The 15,006-nt window shown below is 41.1% G+C and overlaps 1 protein-coding gene across 4 annotated transcripts in view; it reads right to left on the minus strand.

Annotated features, from left to right (window-relative positions):
• SYK (spleen associated tyrosine kinase) overlaps positions 1 to 15,006 on the minus strand; it is a 96,409-nt gene that overhangs the window by 10,787 nt on the left and 70,616 nt on the right. For all 4 annotated transcript variants that reach the window (XM_022560709.3, XM_022560711.3, XM_089912910.1 and 1 more), the window contains 4 exons: positions 13,626 to 13,707; positions 12,028 to 12,205; positions 8,608 to 8,817; positions 7,576 to 7,765 (listed from right to left, as the gene is read on the minus strand). In XM_022560709.3, the coding sequence (XP_022416417.1) occupies positions 7,576 to 7,765; positions 8,608 to 8,817; positions 12,028 to 12,205; positions 13,626 to 13,707 (660 nt within the window). The remainder of the gene's footprint in view (positions 1 to 7,575; positions 7,766 to 8,607; positions 8,818 to 12,027; positions 12,206 to 13,625; positions 13,708 to 15,006) is intronic.

Here is a 15,006-nt window from a genome sequence, read left to right on the forward strand (position 1 = left end):
TCTAGTTTTGTGAAAAATGCCACTGGAATTCTAATGGGGGTTTATATTGAATCTATAGATGGCTTTGGGTAGTGTAGTAATTTTAACAATATTAACTCTTCTGATCCATGAACACAGGTTATCTTTCCATTTCTTCAATTTTTTTCATCAATGTCTTATTTTTGGTACATAGATCTTTCACTTTCTTGGTTAAATTTATCCCTAAGTATTCTATTGCTTTGATGCAATTGTAAATGAGATTTTTTTCCTTTATTTCTTTTTCGGTTAGTTCACTATTAGTGTATAGAAATGCAACTGCTTTTGGTGTGTTGATTTTGTATCTTGCTATTTTACTGAATTTGTTGATTAGTTTTCAGTTTTTTGAGGGAGTCTTTAGGGTTTTCTATATACAGTTGACCCTTGAATAATGTAGGGGTTGGGGGTGCCGACACTTCACACAGTCAAAAATCCATATATAACCTTACAGTTGGCCCTCTGTATCCACAGTTCTGCATCCATGGATTCAACCCATAGTGGATTGTGTAGTACTGTAGTACATACTAATGAAAGAAATCCATGTGTAAGTGGACCTGCATAGTTCAAATCTCTGTTGTTCAAGGGTCAACTGTATAAGATCATGTCATCTGCAAATAGAGATGAGGTAATTTTGGTTTATAAGCCTTTTATTTATCTTCTTTTCTTTCTTTCTTTCTTTTTTTTTTTTTTTTTTTGCCTAATTGCTCTGGCTAGGACTTCTAGTACTGTTTAATCAGTGGTGTGAGTGGGCACCCTTGTCTTATTCCTTATCTTAGATGAAAAACTTTCAACCTTTCTCCACTGAGTCTAATGTTAGCTGTAGGCTTGCCATACATGGCCTTTATTGTGTTGAGGTATGTTCCTTTTATACTGACTTTTTTGAGACTGTTTATTATGAAATGATGTGAATTATGTCAAATGCTTTTTCTGCACCTAATAAGATGACCATATGATTTTTATCTTTCACTCTATTAATGTGGGGTATCACATTTATTGATTTGAGTATATTGAACTATCCTTGAATTCAAGAATAAATCCCAGTTGACCATGGTGTATGATCTTTTTAACGTGTTGTTCAATTTAGTTTGCTAGTATTTTGTTGAGAATTTTTGCATCTATGTTCATCAGGGATATTGGCCTATAGTTTTCTTTCCTTGTATCTGGCTTTTGTATCAGGATAATGTTGGCCTTGAAAAATGAATTTGAGAGTATTTCCTCCTCTTCCATTTTTGGGAAAAGTTTGAGAAGGACTGGCGTTAATTCTTCTTGATATGTTTAATAGAATTCTCTTGTAAATTCTGTTAGGTCCATTTGGTCTAAAGCACAGGTCAAGTCCAATGTTTCTTTATTGATTTTCTGTCTCTATGACTTATCCATTGTTAAAAGTGGGGTACTGAAGACTGCTACTATTATTATATTTTTATCTATTTCTCCCTTCAGATATGTTAATATTTAATATATTCAGGTTCTCCAATGTTGGGTACATGTATATTTACAATTATTTTATCTTCTTAATGAATTGACCCCTTTACCATTATAAGATGACTGACCTCCTTTGTCTCTTGTACCAGTTTCTGGATTAAAGTCTGTTTTGTCTGATATAAACATAGGTATACCTGCTACTTCTTGGTTTACATTTGCATGGAATATATTTTTCTATCCCTTCACTTTGAGTTTTTCTGTGTCCTTGAAGTTGAAATGAGTCTCTTGTAGGCAGCATATAGTTGACTTTTTTTTTTGTCCATTCAGCCACTCTATGCTTTTTTGATTGGAAAATTTCATCCATTTACAATTAAAGTAATTATTCATAGGTAAAGACTTACTAATACCATATTACGGTTTTCTGGATGTTTTAAATTTCTTTTGCTCCTTTCTTCCTCTCTTATTGTCTTCCTTTTTGATTTGATGAATTTCCATAGTGGTATACTTTGCTTCCCTTTTCTCTATCTTGTATGTATCTATGGCAAGTTTTTGACTTGTGGTTACCCTGAGGCTTACATAAAACATCTTATAAATATGTCTATTTTAAGGTGATAACAGCTTAACTTCGACTGTATGCAGAAACTCTACCCTTGTACTCCTCCCCACATGTTATGTTTTGTTTTGTTTTGTTTCTTGCGGTATGCAGGCCTCTCACTGTTGTGACCTCTCCCGTTGTGGAGCACAGGCTCCGGATGCGCAGGCTCAGCGGCCATGGCTCATAGGCCTAGCCGCTCCGCAGCGTGTGGGATCTTCGCGGACTGGGACACGAACCCATGTCCCCTGTATGGGCAGGCGGACTCTCAACCACTGCGCCACCAGGGAAGCCCATGTTATGTTTTTGATATCACAATTTATGTCTTTTTATATCATGTATTCAGTAACAAATTATTGTAGCTATAGCTATTTTTAATACTTCTGTTCTTTAATCTTTATATCAGCATTAAGTGATTAACACAACACCATACTAGAGTAATGGGGTATGCTGAATTTGACTATATACTTACCTTTATCAGTACGTTTTACATTTTCATATGCTTCCATGTTACTAATTAGCTTCCTTTTATTTCAGCTTGAAGAACTCAGAATTTCTTGTAAGGAAGATCTAGTGGTGATAAACTCTCTCAGCTTTTGTTTGCCTGGGAAAGTCTTTGTCTCACCTTCCTTTCTGAAGGACAGTTTTGGAACATAAAGTATTCTTGGTTGGCAATGTTTTTCTTTCAGAACTTTGAATGTATCATTCCACTCTCTTCTGGCCTGTAGGTTTGTGCTGAGAAATCTGGTGGTAGCCTTATGGGGAGCTCCCTTGTAAGGGACAAGCTTTTTTTCCGCTTGCTGTTTTTAAGATTCTCTCTTTGCCTGATTTTTGACAATTTTATTATTTTATGTCTTGGAGAAGATCTATTTGAATTGAATTTATTTGGGGACCTATGAGCTTCATGAACTTGGATGTCCAAATCTCTCCTCAGATTTGGGAAGTCTCAGCCATTATTTTTTTATTTTTAATTTTTTTTTTTCAGTATGCGGGCCTCTCACTGCTGTGGCCTCTCCCGTTGCAGAGCACAGGCTCTGGACACGCAGGCTCAGCGGCCATGGCTCACGGGCCCAGCCACTCCGCAGCATGTGGGATCTTCCCGGACCGGGGCATGAACCCGTGTCCCCTGCATCAGCAGGCGGACTCTCAACCGCTACGCCAACAGGGAAGCCCTCAGCCATTATTTTTAAAAATAAGTTCTCTGCCCCTTTCACCCTCTCTTCTTCTTGGACTTCAGAAATATATAACTTGTTTCTCTTAATGGTGTCCCATAAGTCCCGTAGGCTTTCCTCACTTCTTTTTATTCTTTTTTCCTTTTTGCTCCTCTGACTAGCTAATTGCAAATGATCTGTCTTTGACTTCACTGATTCTTTCTTCTGCTTGGTCCAGTTTGTGGTTGAAACTCTCATTGAATTCTTCAGTTCAGTCTTTGTATTGTACAACTCCAAAAGTTCTGTTTGCTTCTTTTTTATGTTCTCTATGTCTTTGTTGAACTTATTTTGCTTTTGTACTGTTTTTCTGATTTTTATTAAATTGTTTATCTATGTTCTTTTGTAGCTCTCTGAGCAGAAGAATTATTTTGAATTATTTGTTAGACAATCTGTATATCTCCATTTTGGGGGGATCAGTTATTGGGAGTTTACCATGTTATTTTTGGTTGTGTCATGTTTCCCTGATTCTTCATGATCCTTGCAGCCTTGTGTAGGCATCTGTACATTTGAAGATGCAGCCACCTCTTCCAGACTGTATGGGGTGACTTCAGTAAGGAAGGATTTTCACCTGTGGGTGGGAGCATGCTGGAGCATACTTTGACCCTGGGTCTAGGGCATGGGTCCCCAACCCCTGGGCCAAAGACCAGTACTGGGCTGTACAGCAGGAGGTAAGCAGCAGGCAAGCGAGAAAAGCTTCATCTGTATTTACAACCACTCCCCATTGCTCGCATTACCACCTGAGCTCCGCCTCCTGTCAGATCAGTGGCAGCATAGATTCTCATAGGAGCACGAACCCTGCTGTGAACGGCACGTGCAAGGGATCTACATTGCACGCTCTGTATGAGAATCTAATGCCTGATGATCTCAGGTGGAGCTGAGGTGGTGATGCTAACTCTGGGGAGTGGCTGCAAATACAGATTATCATTAGCAGAGAGGTTTGACTGCACAGAGCCCATAATAAATCAATTGCTTGCAGACTCATATCAAAACCTTATCAGTGAGTGGCAAGTGAAAACAAGCTCCGAGCTCCCACTGATTCTGCATTATGGTGAGTTGTATAATTATTTCATTATCTATTACAACATAGTAATAATAGAAATAAAGTGCACAATACATGTAATGTGCTTGAATCATCCCCAAACCATCCCCACCCCCTGTGTGTGGAAAAACTGTCTTCCACAAAACTGGTCCCTGGTGCTCAAAAGGTTGGGGACTCCTGGTCTAGGGTACAGGATATCAAGTGCAAGGGTATGTGATGACTGCAGGTCTGGGGGTAGGGCTTGATGTCTCACTTGCTTACATCTCTGTGGTTCACAAAACAACAACTGTGTGCTCCTTGGCAATAGCTACAGGGGATCTGCAGTGGCTGCAAGGGCTGTTGGGGTCCTCAGTGGTACCTCCAGGCCCAGCAGCTAGGGACCAGGCAGGTGTTGGCAGTGGCCAGAGCCAGTGGTGTGCATATACTCAGCTGTGGGGGCTGGCTGCAGCTGCCTCTGTAGTGACTGGGGCTGGCTGCAAAACACATAGTGGTAAGGGCTGGGCCTAGCAGCACAGGTTGAGGCCAACTGTGGGTGCACTAGCAGCTGCAGTGACCCTGGGCTACTGACATGCTCTTTTGTGGCTGCAGAGACTTGCCGTGGGTACATGCATGGCACTAAAGGTGATGGGAGTTGGGCTGATAGTGTGCAGGTGCACAGCTGCAGGTGAGCCCAGTAGTGCAGGCCAGTGACAGGAGACAGGGCCATATCCAAGCCCACAAGATTCCATAGGGGCCTTGGCTGTCAGAGTGCACTCCTGCAGCTGCACAGGCTCATCCCAGGTACATGCACAGCAGTGGAGGCCAGTAATGGGATTTGAGCTGGCAGTGTGCAGGTGCACAGCTGCAGGAGATAGCCATGAGTGCACACATGCTGGTGGGGATCAGCCATTGGGGTCCAGGCTGTCACTTTGCATACAAGCAGCTGCAGCAGCTGGAGCGGACTGCTGGTATGGATCCTGCTCCCCAGTGGGTGAGGTGGGGGGAGTAGGGAGGGACTCAGGTGGCTGGTGAATTAGAAAACCTGTAGGGCAAAAACCCTCAGCAGAGAAATCTGTGGGGAGTCCATGATGAGATCCTGCGTGATGAAAGCTGGGGGGATCTGCAGGATCTGCAAGGGCGGTTGAAGTCCTCAGTAGTGAAGGCTGCTGGGGTTCCTTTGCAGAGTAGGTCACCAGGAACCATGCTCACTCCTGCTGTGTAGCTGATAGTGGTAGCCCCCACTCTTCTCCCTTCTTCCTTGTTCCTAGCTGTCTCTAGACAGCTCAGCTTTGCTGGCCTCTGGGTTGGGTGAAACTGAAGCAGGTCCTTCGTGCACTGCTCCAAAAGGCTGGGGAAGCTGGTTGCTCACCCTGCTTTCCCTTTCCTGGTGAAGAGAACTCTTTCTAGCTGGGTTCTTGCCTCCACTGAGCAGTGCTGACCTGAGGGATGGGATGATGTAAGCAAAATTAAGCTATCGTTCCTTCCCTTTTTATGTAGTTATTCTCAAGTTTTTCATTCCACTGTGCTGCTAAAGCTTCTTAAGTGGACTCCAGCATTCTCCCAGAGCTGTTTCATTCATGGATCTAACTGTTGATCTTTGTTGGGGGACAGAAGCTGGGGTCTCCTACTCCATCGTCTTGTTCCTGATCCTTTGCCTTTTACTTCTATACTGCCTTCTGTATTTTCTTCCCCACTGATTTTCAGAGATTCACTGGTTTACTTTCAATGGTATGTTGTTTAATATCTGTGGCAGTGGAAAAAATTGGTCCTCGTGTTCTTTGACATTCCTCCCCACTCCCTTGAATATGGGTGGTCTGTGGCTGCTCTGACCAATAGAATAAGTGGACATGACTCTGAGTCAGTTCCTGGGCCCTGAACTTAGGAGCCTGGCGGCCTCCATTTCCTGCCTCTTGAGTAACTTGCTCTTAGGACCCTGCTGCCATGCTGTGAGTAAGCTCAGGGGCACATGGAGAGGCCACATGTAGTTAAGTTATTGTTTAATGGGTACAGCCCAGTGGAGGTCCCAGACCACAGCCCATGTCAAATCAGTCATTAGCTGTGTGAGTGAGCAGAGTGGAAATAAATCCTCTGCCCCCTTGGAACCACCTCCTGAGACACTGTGTGGAGCACAGATGCACCATTTCCACCAAGCTCTGCCTACAGTGTAGAACTGTGTGTAAATAAATGCTTGGCATTGTTTTAATGCACTAAGTTTTGGGATTATTTGTTATCTCAACTTCTTCGTCACCTCTTTGAGTCCTTGTTTTAGTCTATATTTTCTTCTCTCTAATTATCTTGATGAAGTGCATGTTACAAAGTGTCTCCAACATAAAATCTATTTTTTTCTGGTGTGCATGTGTGATTGTTATTCTAGGCTATTGTTCCCTTTGCTCCATCTCCCAGCAGTCCCTGCAAAGGGCTCACTTGATACTTTTCTCATGATGGCTCATTTCTGAAGCAGCTTTGCTTTGGGGCCAGCTTCTCTATGAAGAATGGAGTGAGGAGCTGTGATGGGAGCTCTGCTACCGTTGCTCGTAACTTTGTGCTGACCCTTAGCTGACCAAGAGCTGCTATCTGCTGCTATCTGTCATACCCACACCTGGCTCTCAGAGAAAGGGTGGGTGGGTAGGTGTGGATACTTAGGCATATTTCTCCAGCCACTCCAGGGTGTGGCACACAGGGCAATCCCCCAGATCCCATCCTGCCATTCACTAGTTAGATCTTCAAGGTATGCTGTCTTATTTCTGAGGTGGCTGGACATTCCCAGGGACCTGAAGAGGTGGGAATCTGTTCTTGGTACACTCTTCCACCACCTGGTCTCAATCCTAGTACATCTTCTAATTGATCAACATAGACTCTACATACAGACTGTGATTGAATTCATATGAGGATGGGGCTTTCTTATTTTTTCCCCTTCTTTTAGTTGCTATTAGTTCATTTGACGGCTCAGAGAGGAGCTTTGAAAAGTCCTGTAAGAGTCACCTTGTTCAACGCATATTTTCCAAAACAATTTAACAAAGGAATTCTATTCTTGTTTTTTTCCAAATGAATCATCATTAATACCTTGATTCCCTATTGCTCCAAGGAACATAGTTTGGAAGATACTATTCTGAGTAAATCCCAAGTTGTGACATATTAGAGTATTTCCATTTTTTTAAACAATAGAATCAAAGCTTAAGAAGAAAATTTCTTACATAGTTATTTTTAAATAGGGAAATTGCTTCTTGAAACCCTACCATAATAAATTAAGAAAACATACATTTGCATTTCAGATTTTTACTACCTGATGCTCTGAATACTGGCTAAGTTGTTCCTACCTTGTAGTAGTTTTCATCAGCACGAAGTGCTTTGGAAAGTCCAAAATCACTGATCTTGGCATAATGTTGAGTAACCAGCAATACATTTCTTGCAGCCAGATCTCTGTGCACAAAATTGCACTCTTCCAAATACTTCATTCCCATAGACACCTGATGAACCAGCTCTATGATGTTCTTATCCTTGACATGCCTGAAAGTCACAAATGTGTTATTAGTGATAGTGAACAAGAGTCCATTTTAGAACAACCAACCATGCACACAGAATATGAACCCACTCACTTCCTATTCTTCTTAAGCAAGAGTCACAAATGGTGGTGACTGGTGTTCAGCTGGTAGAATTTTCAAGGTATGCTTTGAATTGCATGAAAAGCAGTATAATGGGGTGGTCAGACTTGGCTCACCAACAGACAGGCTTCAGTTGGAATCCCCCTTCCGATATTGGACAGCTAGCAAAACCAACCCCGAGTCTCAGTTAAGTATAAACATAATGTAGCAAATGGGATAAAGTAATCAGTGGCTATTATTATGACTTATTCCACGTGAGTTCCTCCATCTCAACCATGGCTGGAGATGAGCACAGAATGATTACCCCATCGATGGTTGTAATCAGTTAATAGCAACGGATGTTTTCAGAAGTAATTACTCAAGGGAATGTAGAGGTCAGCCAGACATGTAAAATATCACTGTTTTCTTTTATAATTGTTTATTTAAATATTTCTTTTAAAAGAGCATGTTTTCTCTGCTTGGTGAGGGGAGACTGCTTGCCAAGATAGTCTAAGGCTGATTCTATCACCAGGCCAGTACAGAGTGAGCAAAGGAGACCAAATTGTTGGATTAGAGTTTTTCTTTACACATTAAGAACTAAAGAGCACTTGATCCAAAGACTACAGCTCTCTTGTCTCCCTGAGTGTGGACCAACCCTGGGAAGGTGTGGGAGGAGACAAGGCTTCCTGTAGAAATCAGGTTATGATGTGCATTGGGCAGGTGGGCCCTGCCCCTCACAGTATGAGCTTCTGGGGTACCTAAGGATACCTGTTCTGCTGTAAATATTTGTTGAGTGGACCAAGTTCCGCCATCTCCATAACCAGCATCCAGGACTCGGCTTCGCATATCCCAATCATGCGCACAATGTAAGGGTTGTCAAGTTGCTGCATGACGTTTGCTTCTGCTAATAACTCATCTTTAAGAGCGGGGTCATTGGTCTCGTTTTTCAGGATTTTCACAGCCACTGTTTTCACAACTCTGCAAAAGAAATCACAACACATAAGAAGCCTTTCAAAGTGGCTCACATGTAGGTAACTATCTTTCATGAAGCATAATTCCTATGCTAGAAATGATGTTAGAGAAATATCTGTCACAGAATGGAAATGCGTCTTAAGAAGCCATGTTTATACATGACTAATTTTCCAATCATGTTCTCTCATTTTATAGACAAGGAGAGTAACACTCAATTGGTTAAAAATAATGGGAGAGTGCTGAAGAATGCCACAACCAAGCAGAAAGCCAACACATTGTAGAGTATTTAAATAACTTTCCAACAAACTTTACAAACTATGACATACATGAATTCCAGTAACATCTTGAGATTTATCATCTCAGATTATGTGTAATGTATGTAAATACAACATGCCTTTAATATATGTTACAATGAATTTCTAGCTGGAGAATTAAAAAACATATACTGTTAAAGCTCATCATTTATAAAACTTATAAAAACTGAGCTTTGCTAATTTTAAGCACACTTCAACAAGTTTGAAAAAAACTAATTACTTTCCATTTTCTAATAAAAACACCACCTGGGTCATGTTTCAACTCTTGAAAATATTCTGATATAGTGGGGCTTAAATAAATGAATGGAACTTAACTACATATGATTTAAGAAACTGCATCTCTCCATGATACAGTTCCCACAAATACAAGAAATATACCTCTTTTGTTGAACTCTGAAATGGGAGAATAAAAACAGAACTATCCCATAAAATAGGTAAAATAACAGAGTAACAGACTAAGTCTGACATACATTCAGAAAAGAACATACAGCTTCAGTGCAGAACTCAGAAGAGTATTTACACATTGGACACATGCTATAGCTCCTACACAGATAGAGATACACAGCATCACCAGCACCCTAGGAGACCCCTGCATCCTCTTCCTGAGACCAAGGAAATATTATCCTATGCTATCTCTAGACAGTTTATTGTTTTACCTTTCACATTTCAGTCTGCCATCCACCTGGAACTGGTTTCATGTATGGTGTGAGGTAGGGGTCAAAATTAACAAGCAAAAACCTCTTGATTCTTCCCAATGTTTAAGGAAGAGAGAACACCCACAAACTCTTCCAGAAACAAAAAGAGGAAGGGAACTTCTCAACTCATTTTATGAGGATGACATTAACCTCATTAAAAAAAAAAGAAGTTACAAGAAAATAATTTACTGATATCCCTCACGAACGTAGATGTAAAAATTCAAAGGGAAATATTAATAAATTAAATTCAGTGATTTATGAAAAAGATATGATGAATATATAATTCATGAACAAGATGGGTTTATTCCAGGAATGCAAGGTGGGTTGAACATCTGAAAGTCAATCAGTGTAATTCACCACATGAACACAATAAAGGAGAAAAAGCCTGTGGTCCTAGCAGCAGAGGAGAAGAAGTACACAAAAAATGTAATACACATTTAGGATTAAAAACAAATCCCTCAGAAAAGTAGAATAGAAGGAAACTTTCATAATCTGATAAACAGTAGCTATAAACCTAATGGTGAAATGTGGAAAGTTTTCCCCCTGAAATCAGGAAGGAGGAATGAGGCTACTGCCACTTTTATTCAACACTGAACCACAGTTCCTAGTTAGTACAATAAGGCAAGGAAGAAATATAAAAATATAAGGATTGGATGGGATGAAATAAAACTTGTTATTTATAGATATATTTCTGGGTCAAAGAATACATAGATAAACTACTGGAAATAATAAGTGAGAAATAATAGGGGACTTTAAGCAAAGTTGCTGGGTATCAGGCCAACAGACTAAACCAGTCATATTCCTGCATTCAAGCAATGCCAAGAAATAACAAGTAAGAATTTTTAAATTATACCACATATATTAACATCAAAAATACTAAATACCTATGAATGAATCCAACAAAGAAGTTGTACAAGACCTCTACACAAAAAAACTAAACAACTCTTCTCAGAGAAATAAAAGACCCAAGTAAATGGAAGGATGGGTCACTGTTATTGATTGGAAGACTCAGGATTGTAAAGACATCATTTTGCCCCAAATTCACCTATATGGCCTCTCCTCGCCCCAAATCTCTAGCTGAAATTATGTATCTATAGTTATATCTATGTTAATTTATATATTTAATTAAGCAAGGAATTTGAGTATCACAAACTAGTTGAGAAAATCTATACCTTAATACAGGATAATTTATATTCATTTTACAAAATAACTGTGATATATATATGTATACATATATATTTAAAAATAAGCATAGCAGTCACATATATATATATATACATATACACATACATATATATATATATACATGTATCCACACACACATACGGTGGAAGGGGCAGGATTAAAAGCGTAAGTTTCTGTGCATACTTTTGTCTATATTTTTGACCCTTGAATCATTTACATGATTCAAGGGTCAAGAAAAAAAATTTACACTAATTCCTTAAATTTAAAATAGCATCAAACAACCAAACTCAATTATATTCCTATCAAACAGATTTTCAGAGATTTGTTTCAAAGGACTTTAGAAACCAGTATTTTTCAAAGTACTTAGGAACCAGTACTTTTACTGAACATTCCCTGTTGGATTCCTTCTAAAGACCAAATGAAGTACAAAGAGATTTTTAGTAATTTAGCAATTCTGTTATGTAATATATACTATTATTTGAAATTACAGGATAAAGCAAATAATTATGCTAAGGATATTTGTAATCAATAATTTTCTGGTTAAGGGAAATGAGACACAATTTTTAAAAATCAAAGAAAATAAGTGAAAACACTGGGTTATCACTGAATGATTGCATTTTAATTAATTAGTACATAGGTGCACGTGTGTACATATAAAGATCAAAAAAATATAGACACGTTTGTTAACAGTAGGGGTGTTTGAGTGGTAAAATAGGATGTTTTTATTTTCTTATATTTTGCTTGTTTCTATTTTCTAATTCTCTGGAAGGGACACATAATACATCTAAACTAATATGTATATAATTATTACATACACAGTTAATATATATAATGGATGCTTTCACTTCAATTGTACCAGAACAGAACAAAAACTACAGTGTTGATAACAAAGGATTTAGTCATGCCAGGTTAAATTTTGCATTTGAGATTAAATAAACACAATACATGTGTATGTGGTAGTTTCTAGAATGTAAGCTCACATGAGAATGAGTGTGTTGTGACAGAGCACAGCTTTGACTTACTTTTTCATCTGGTAGTAGCCCTTCTTCACCGTCCCAAAGTTCCCAGAGCCCAGTTCCTTGTCCTCCAGGGTCAGCAGCTTCCGGTCCAGGTAGACCTCTTTGGGCCTGATCTCCTCGGGGTCTGCATAGGGGCTTTCATAGACCTCGGTGTCCATGGGCAAGGCTTCTCTCTGGGCTTCTGCAACGCAGTCAAGAAATGCACAACTCTGGGGCTGGATCCCCCATGAAACTGCTATCGTCCCCCCCACCACCACCTCCTGGGCTCACAGCTTGCCTTTTAAGACCTTGGTTACCTTGGGCAGTTATGGTGTCTGTGAGCGCTCAAGGCACTCAAGGCAGCTGGTAGCGGGGTAGGAAAAAGCCCTTCATCCCTGTTGTACTTGACTCCTGTTCTTGCACTAATGAACATCGAGAAAGGGTCTTCCTGCCAGAGGCAAAGACGGATGGGGCCCTCCTAATGGGCCGTGGTGGCTTTAAACTATGTCTGAAAATTGTGACCCTCCTTCATTGAGAGGTGGAATCTATGTCACCTCACCTCAGTGGCTTTTGTAATCATGTCAACCAACAGAGTATATCAGAAGTGATGTCTGTGATATACTCAGGCAAGGTTCTAAAAGGCCATGCACCTTCTGCCTGGGTTGCTGGAAATCTGCCTCTTGAAGCTTCAGACGCTATGCAATTGTCTGACTGCCCCGACCCCTTCTATGCTGTGAGAATGTTCCAGTCAGCCCAGGCGGAGAGACCAGACTGAGAGCCTCCGAGGCTCTGTGGAGACAGGGAGATGCTGGCCAGCCGCCAGAGCCCTGGCCCCAGTCTCACCACAGCTTCCACCCCCTGCTGGCCCAGCTCCACCCCCAATCTCCCTGCAAGAGGCCCTGAGCCACCACGGACCAGCTCAGCCTTGTCCAGATTCATGATCTGCATGAGATAATTAAATGATTGCGGTTGATTTAAGCTCCTAAGTTTGGGGGTGCTTTTTTTTTGTAGCATTAAACAGACCAAGTTCACCAATTTAAAAAAACCTGGGGCCACCTAGAAAGCCTAAGAAGGTCACCCAGAGGTCCCATTTCTGATCAGTCTAGTAGAGGCCTATGGAGTTTGAGGGGGTGCCTCTCTGAATCCTATCCTCTCCTGGCCTCACAGAATCACTACAATTCCCTGAACATGTGTTGAATTCCAACAACTCAGACATTCCTTCAGTTTTTACCAGTCACCCATTTCTTTCTGCACCTCCTGCTGAAACGTATTCCTGAACACAGACATTTTTCCAAGAACAGGATCTTAGAAATGGAAACTTTGAGCAGTATCAGTTATTGTTGCAAGAGGTGAGAAATCCTGAAGCAGCAGGACTGAAGGATATTTTCAACGTGGCCAATTTATTGTGATGGAGGCCGTACAGACCATTTCATCCAACAGACAGCACTGCTCACAGACACGTGGCATCTGTCCCCTGCCACCAGATGACAGGACCACTTGCTGCTAACCAGTGCTATGTTACAGCTGCTGACAGTGGGGTGAGCCCACCCTGCAATCGGCAAGGGACTGTGGGAGACAGCTCTGTGCTGTGAACACCCAGGGACAAAAGGTGCATCTCTCACCTCTTTCGTTGGCCCAGGGCCCTCGGTCTGGCTCATAAGGGTTGAACGTCACCAAACTTTCTGGCCTTTGGGATGAGGAGCCCTGAAGCACACAAATGATAACAGCTCACTTTTCTTCAGGGATAACACTGTTGAGTTGATCTGCGTAATTATGTTTATTTCCAAATAATCACATTTTAACTTAAGCAGGGAAGACAAAGGAAGGAACTAGGAAAAGAGATGGGAAAATAACAACGACATGGCTTATCTCATTCTTTGGGCAACTGATGGGATGCTGTGAGGGTTAAATAAAGCTCTTGCTCCCACAAAGAAAGGGGCAGGCAGGGGTCCCATTGTGAGAGAATTAATCATAACTGTTTGGGTGGTGTTCCTTCCTACTTACATGCCCTTTCAAATCCTACTTCCACTTACTAAAAGTTGCTGAAAATTCTCATTATCCCTTTGGATTTGTTTTCCTCCATTACTTCTTTCTCTTTAATTTTATATTGTAGGGAAGTTATTTAAAAAGAAACATTAGGTATCCACCAGCTGCTCCCACCCACTCCCCAACTCCAAATATCTATGCCTTCCTAGTATCCTCTTGTATCTTTATCATCCATGGAGATGTAGCAACTTTTGGGTAGATGCCAGAGGGTAGCGCTGGTCAGTAAGCTAGAGGTCCCAAGAGGAAGCGGCTGCCAGCAGCCCAGGGTCCACTGCCCCTGCTGTCGATCTTCATCACTGTCGTAACCATCATCATCATCATGGACCCTGTGAGATGGGGAAGCCTCTTTTTGCTAGCCAGAAGGAAAGTAATTCTTCCTTGTACTCAGAGCAGGTTAACTGAAGCGTATGGAAACAAAGCCTTGCTGGCCATTATTAATGGCAACCTTCCCTATTATTTATTCAATTTGCAGCAGCCTGCAGCATGAAATAATGGGGGAAAAAATCCACTGTTATATTCCTATATCCTTTCCCTTCCGAAAGTCTCTATCTCAAAGTCTGTCTGATCCACCTTCACCCCAACTTAAAACAAGGATATTGCTACTAAATTTGGTTCATGGGAAAACCACGATTCAAACTATTTTTTTGGCATGAGTGAGTGGAAATTTTATATATCTATTTACCTTAGCAGTGCCCAAACACCGGCCACAAAGGAATGAGATACTGCCAGATTTTGGAGAAATTTAAAGAAACAGAGACAGTAAGCTTAATTTTACACAGTCACTTATCTCCTGGCACACACTGAACCTTCTGCTGCCTTCCTGATATCCCAAAAAGCCCAGGAACCAAAAGTACAGTAACAAAGTCACAGTGCATCACTGCCGCCACTTGTCCACTTGTCTCCAAACCTTCCTGCTGCCTACTGAGCTCTACAGAGCCACTGCTCACTGGGCAAAGG

The sequence above is a fragment of the Delphinapterus leucas genome, chromosome 6 (genome assembly GCF_059928025.1).
Source record: "Delphinapterus leucas isolate spDelLeu-1000000601 "Yukka" chromosome 6, BTC_Dleu_Yukka2, whole genome shotgun sequence".
NCBI lineage: Eukaryota > Metazoa > Chordata > Mammalia > Artiodactyla > Monodontidae > Delphinapterus > Delphinapterus leucas.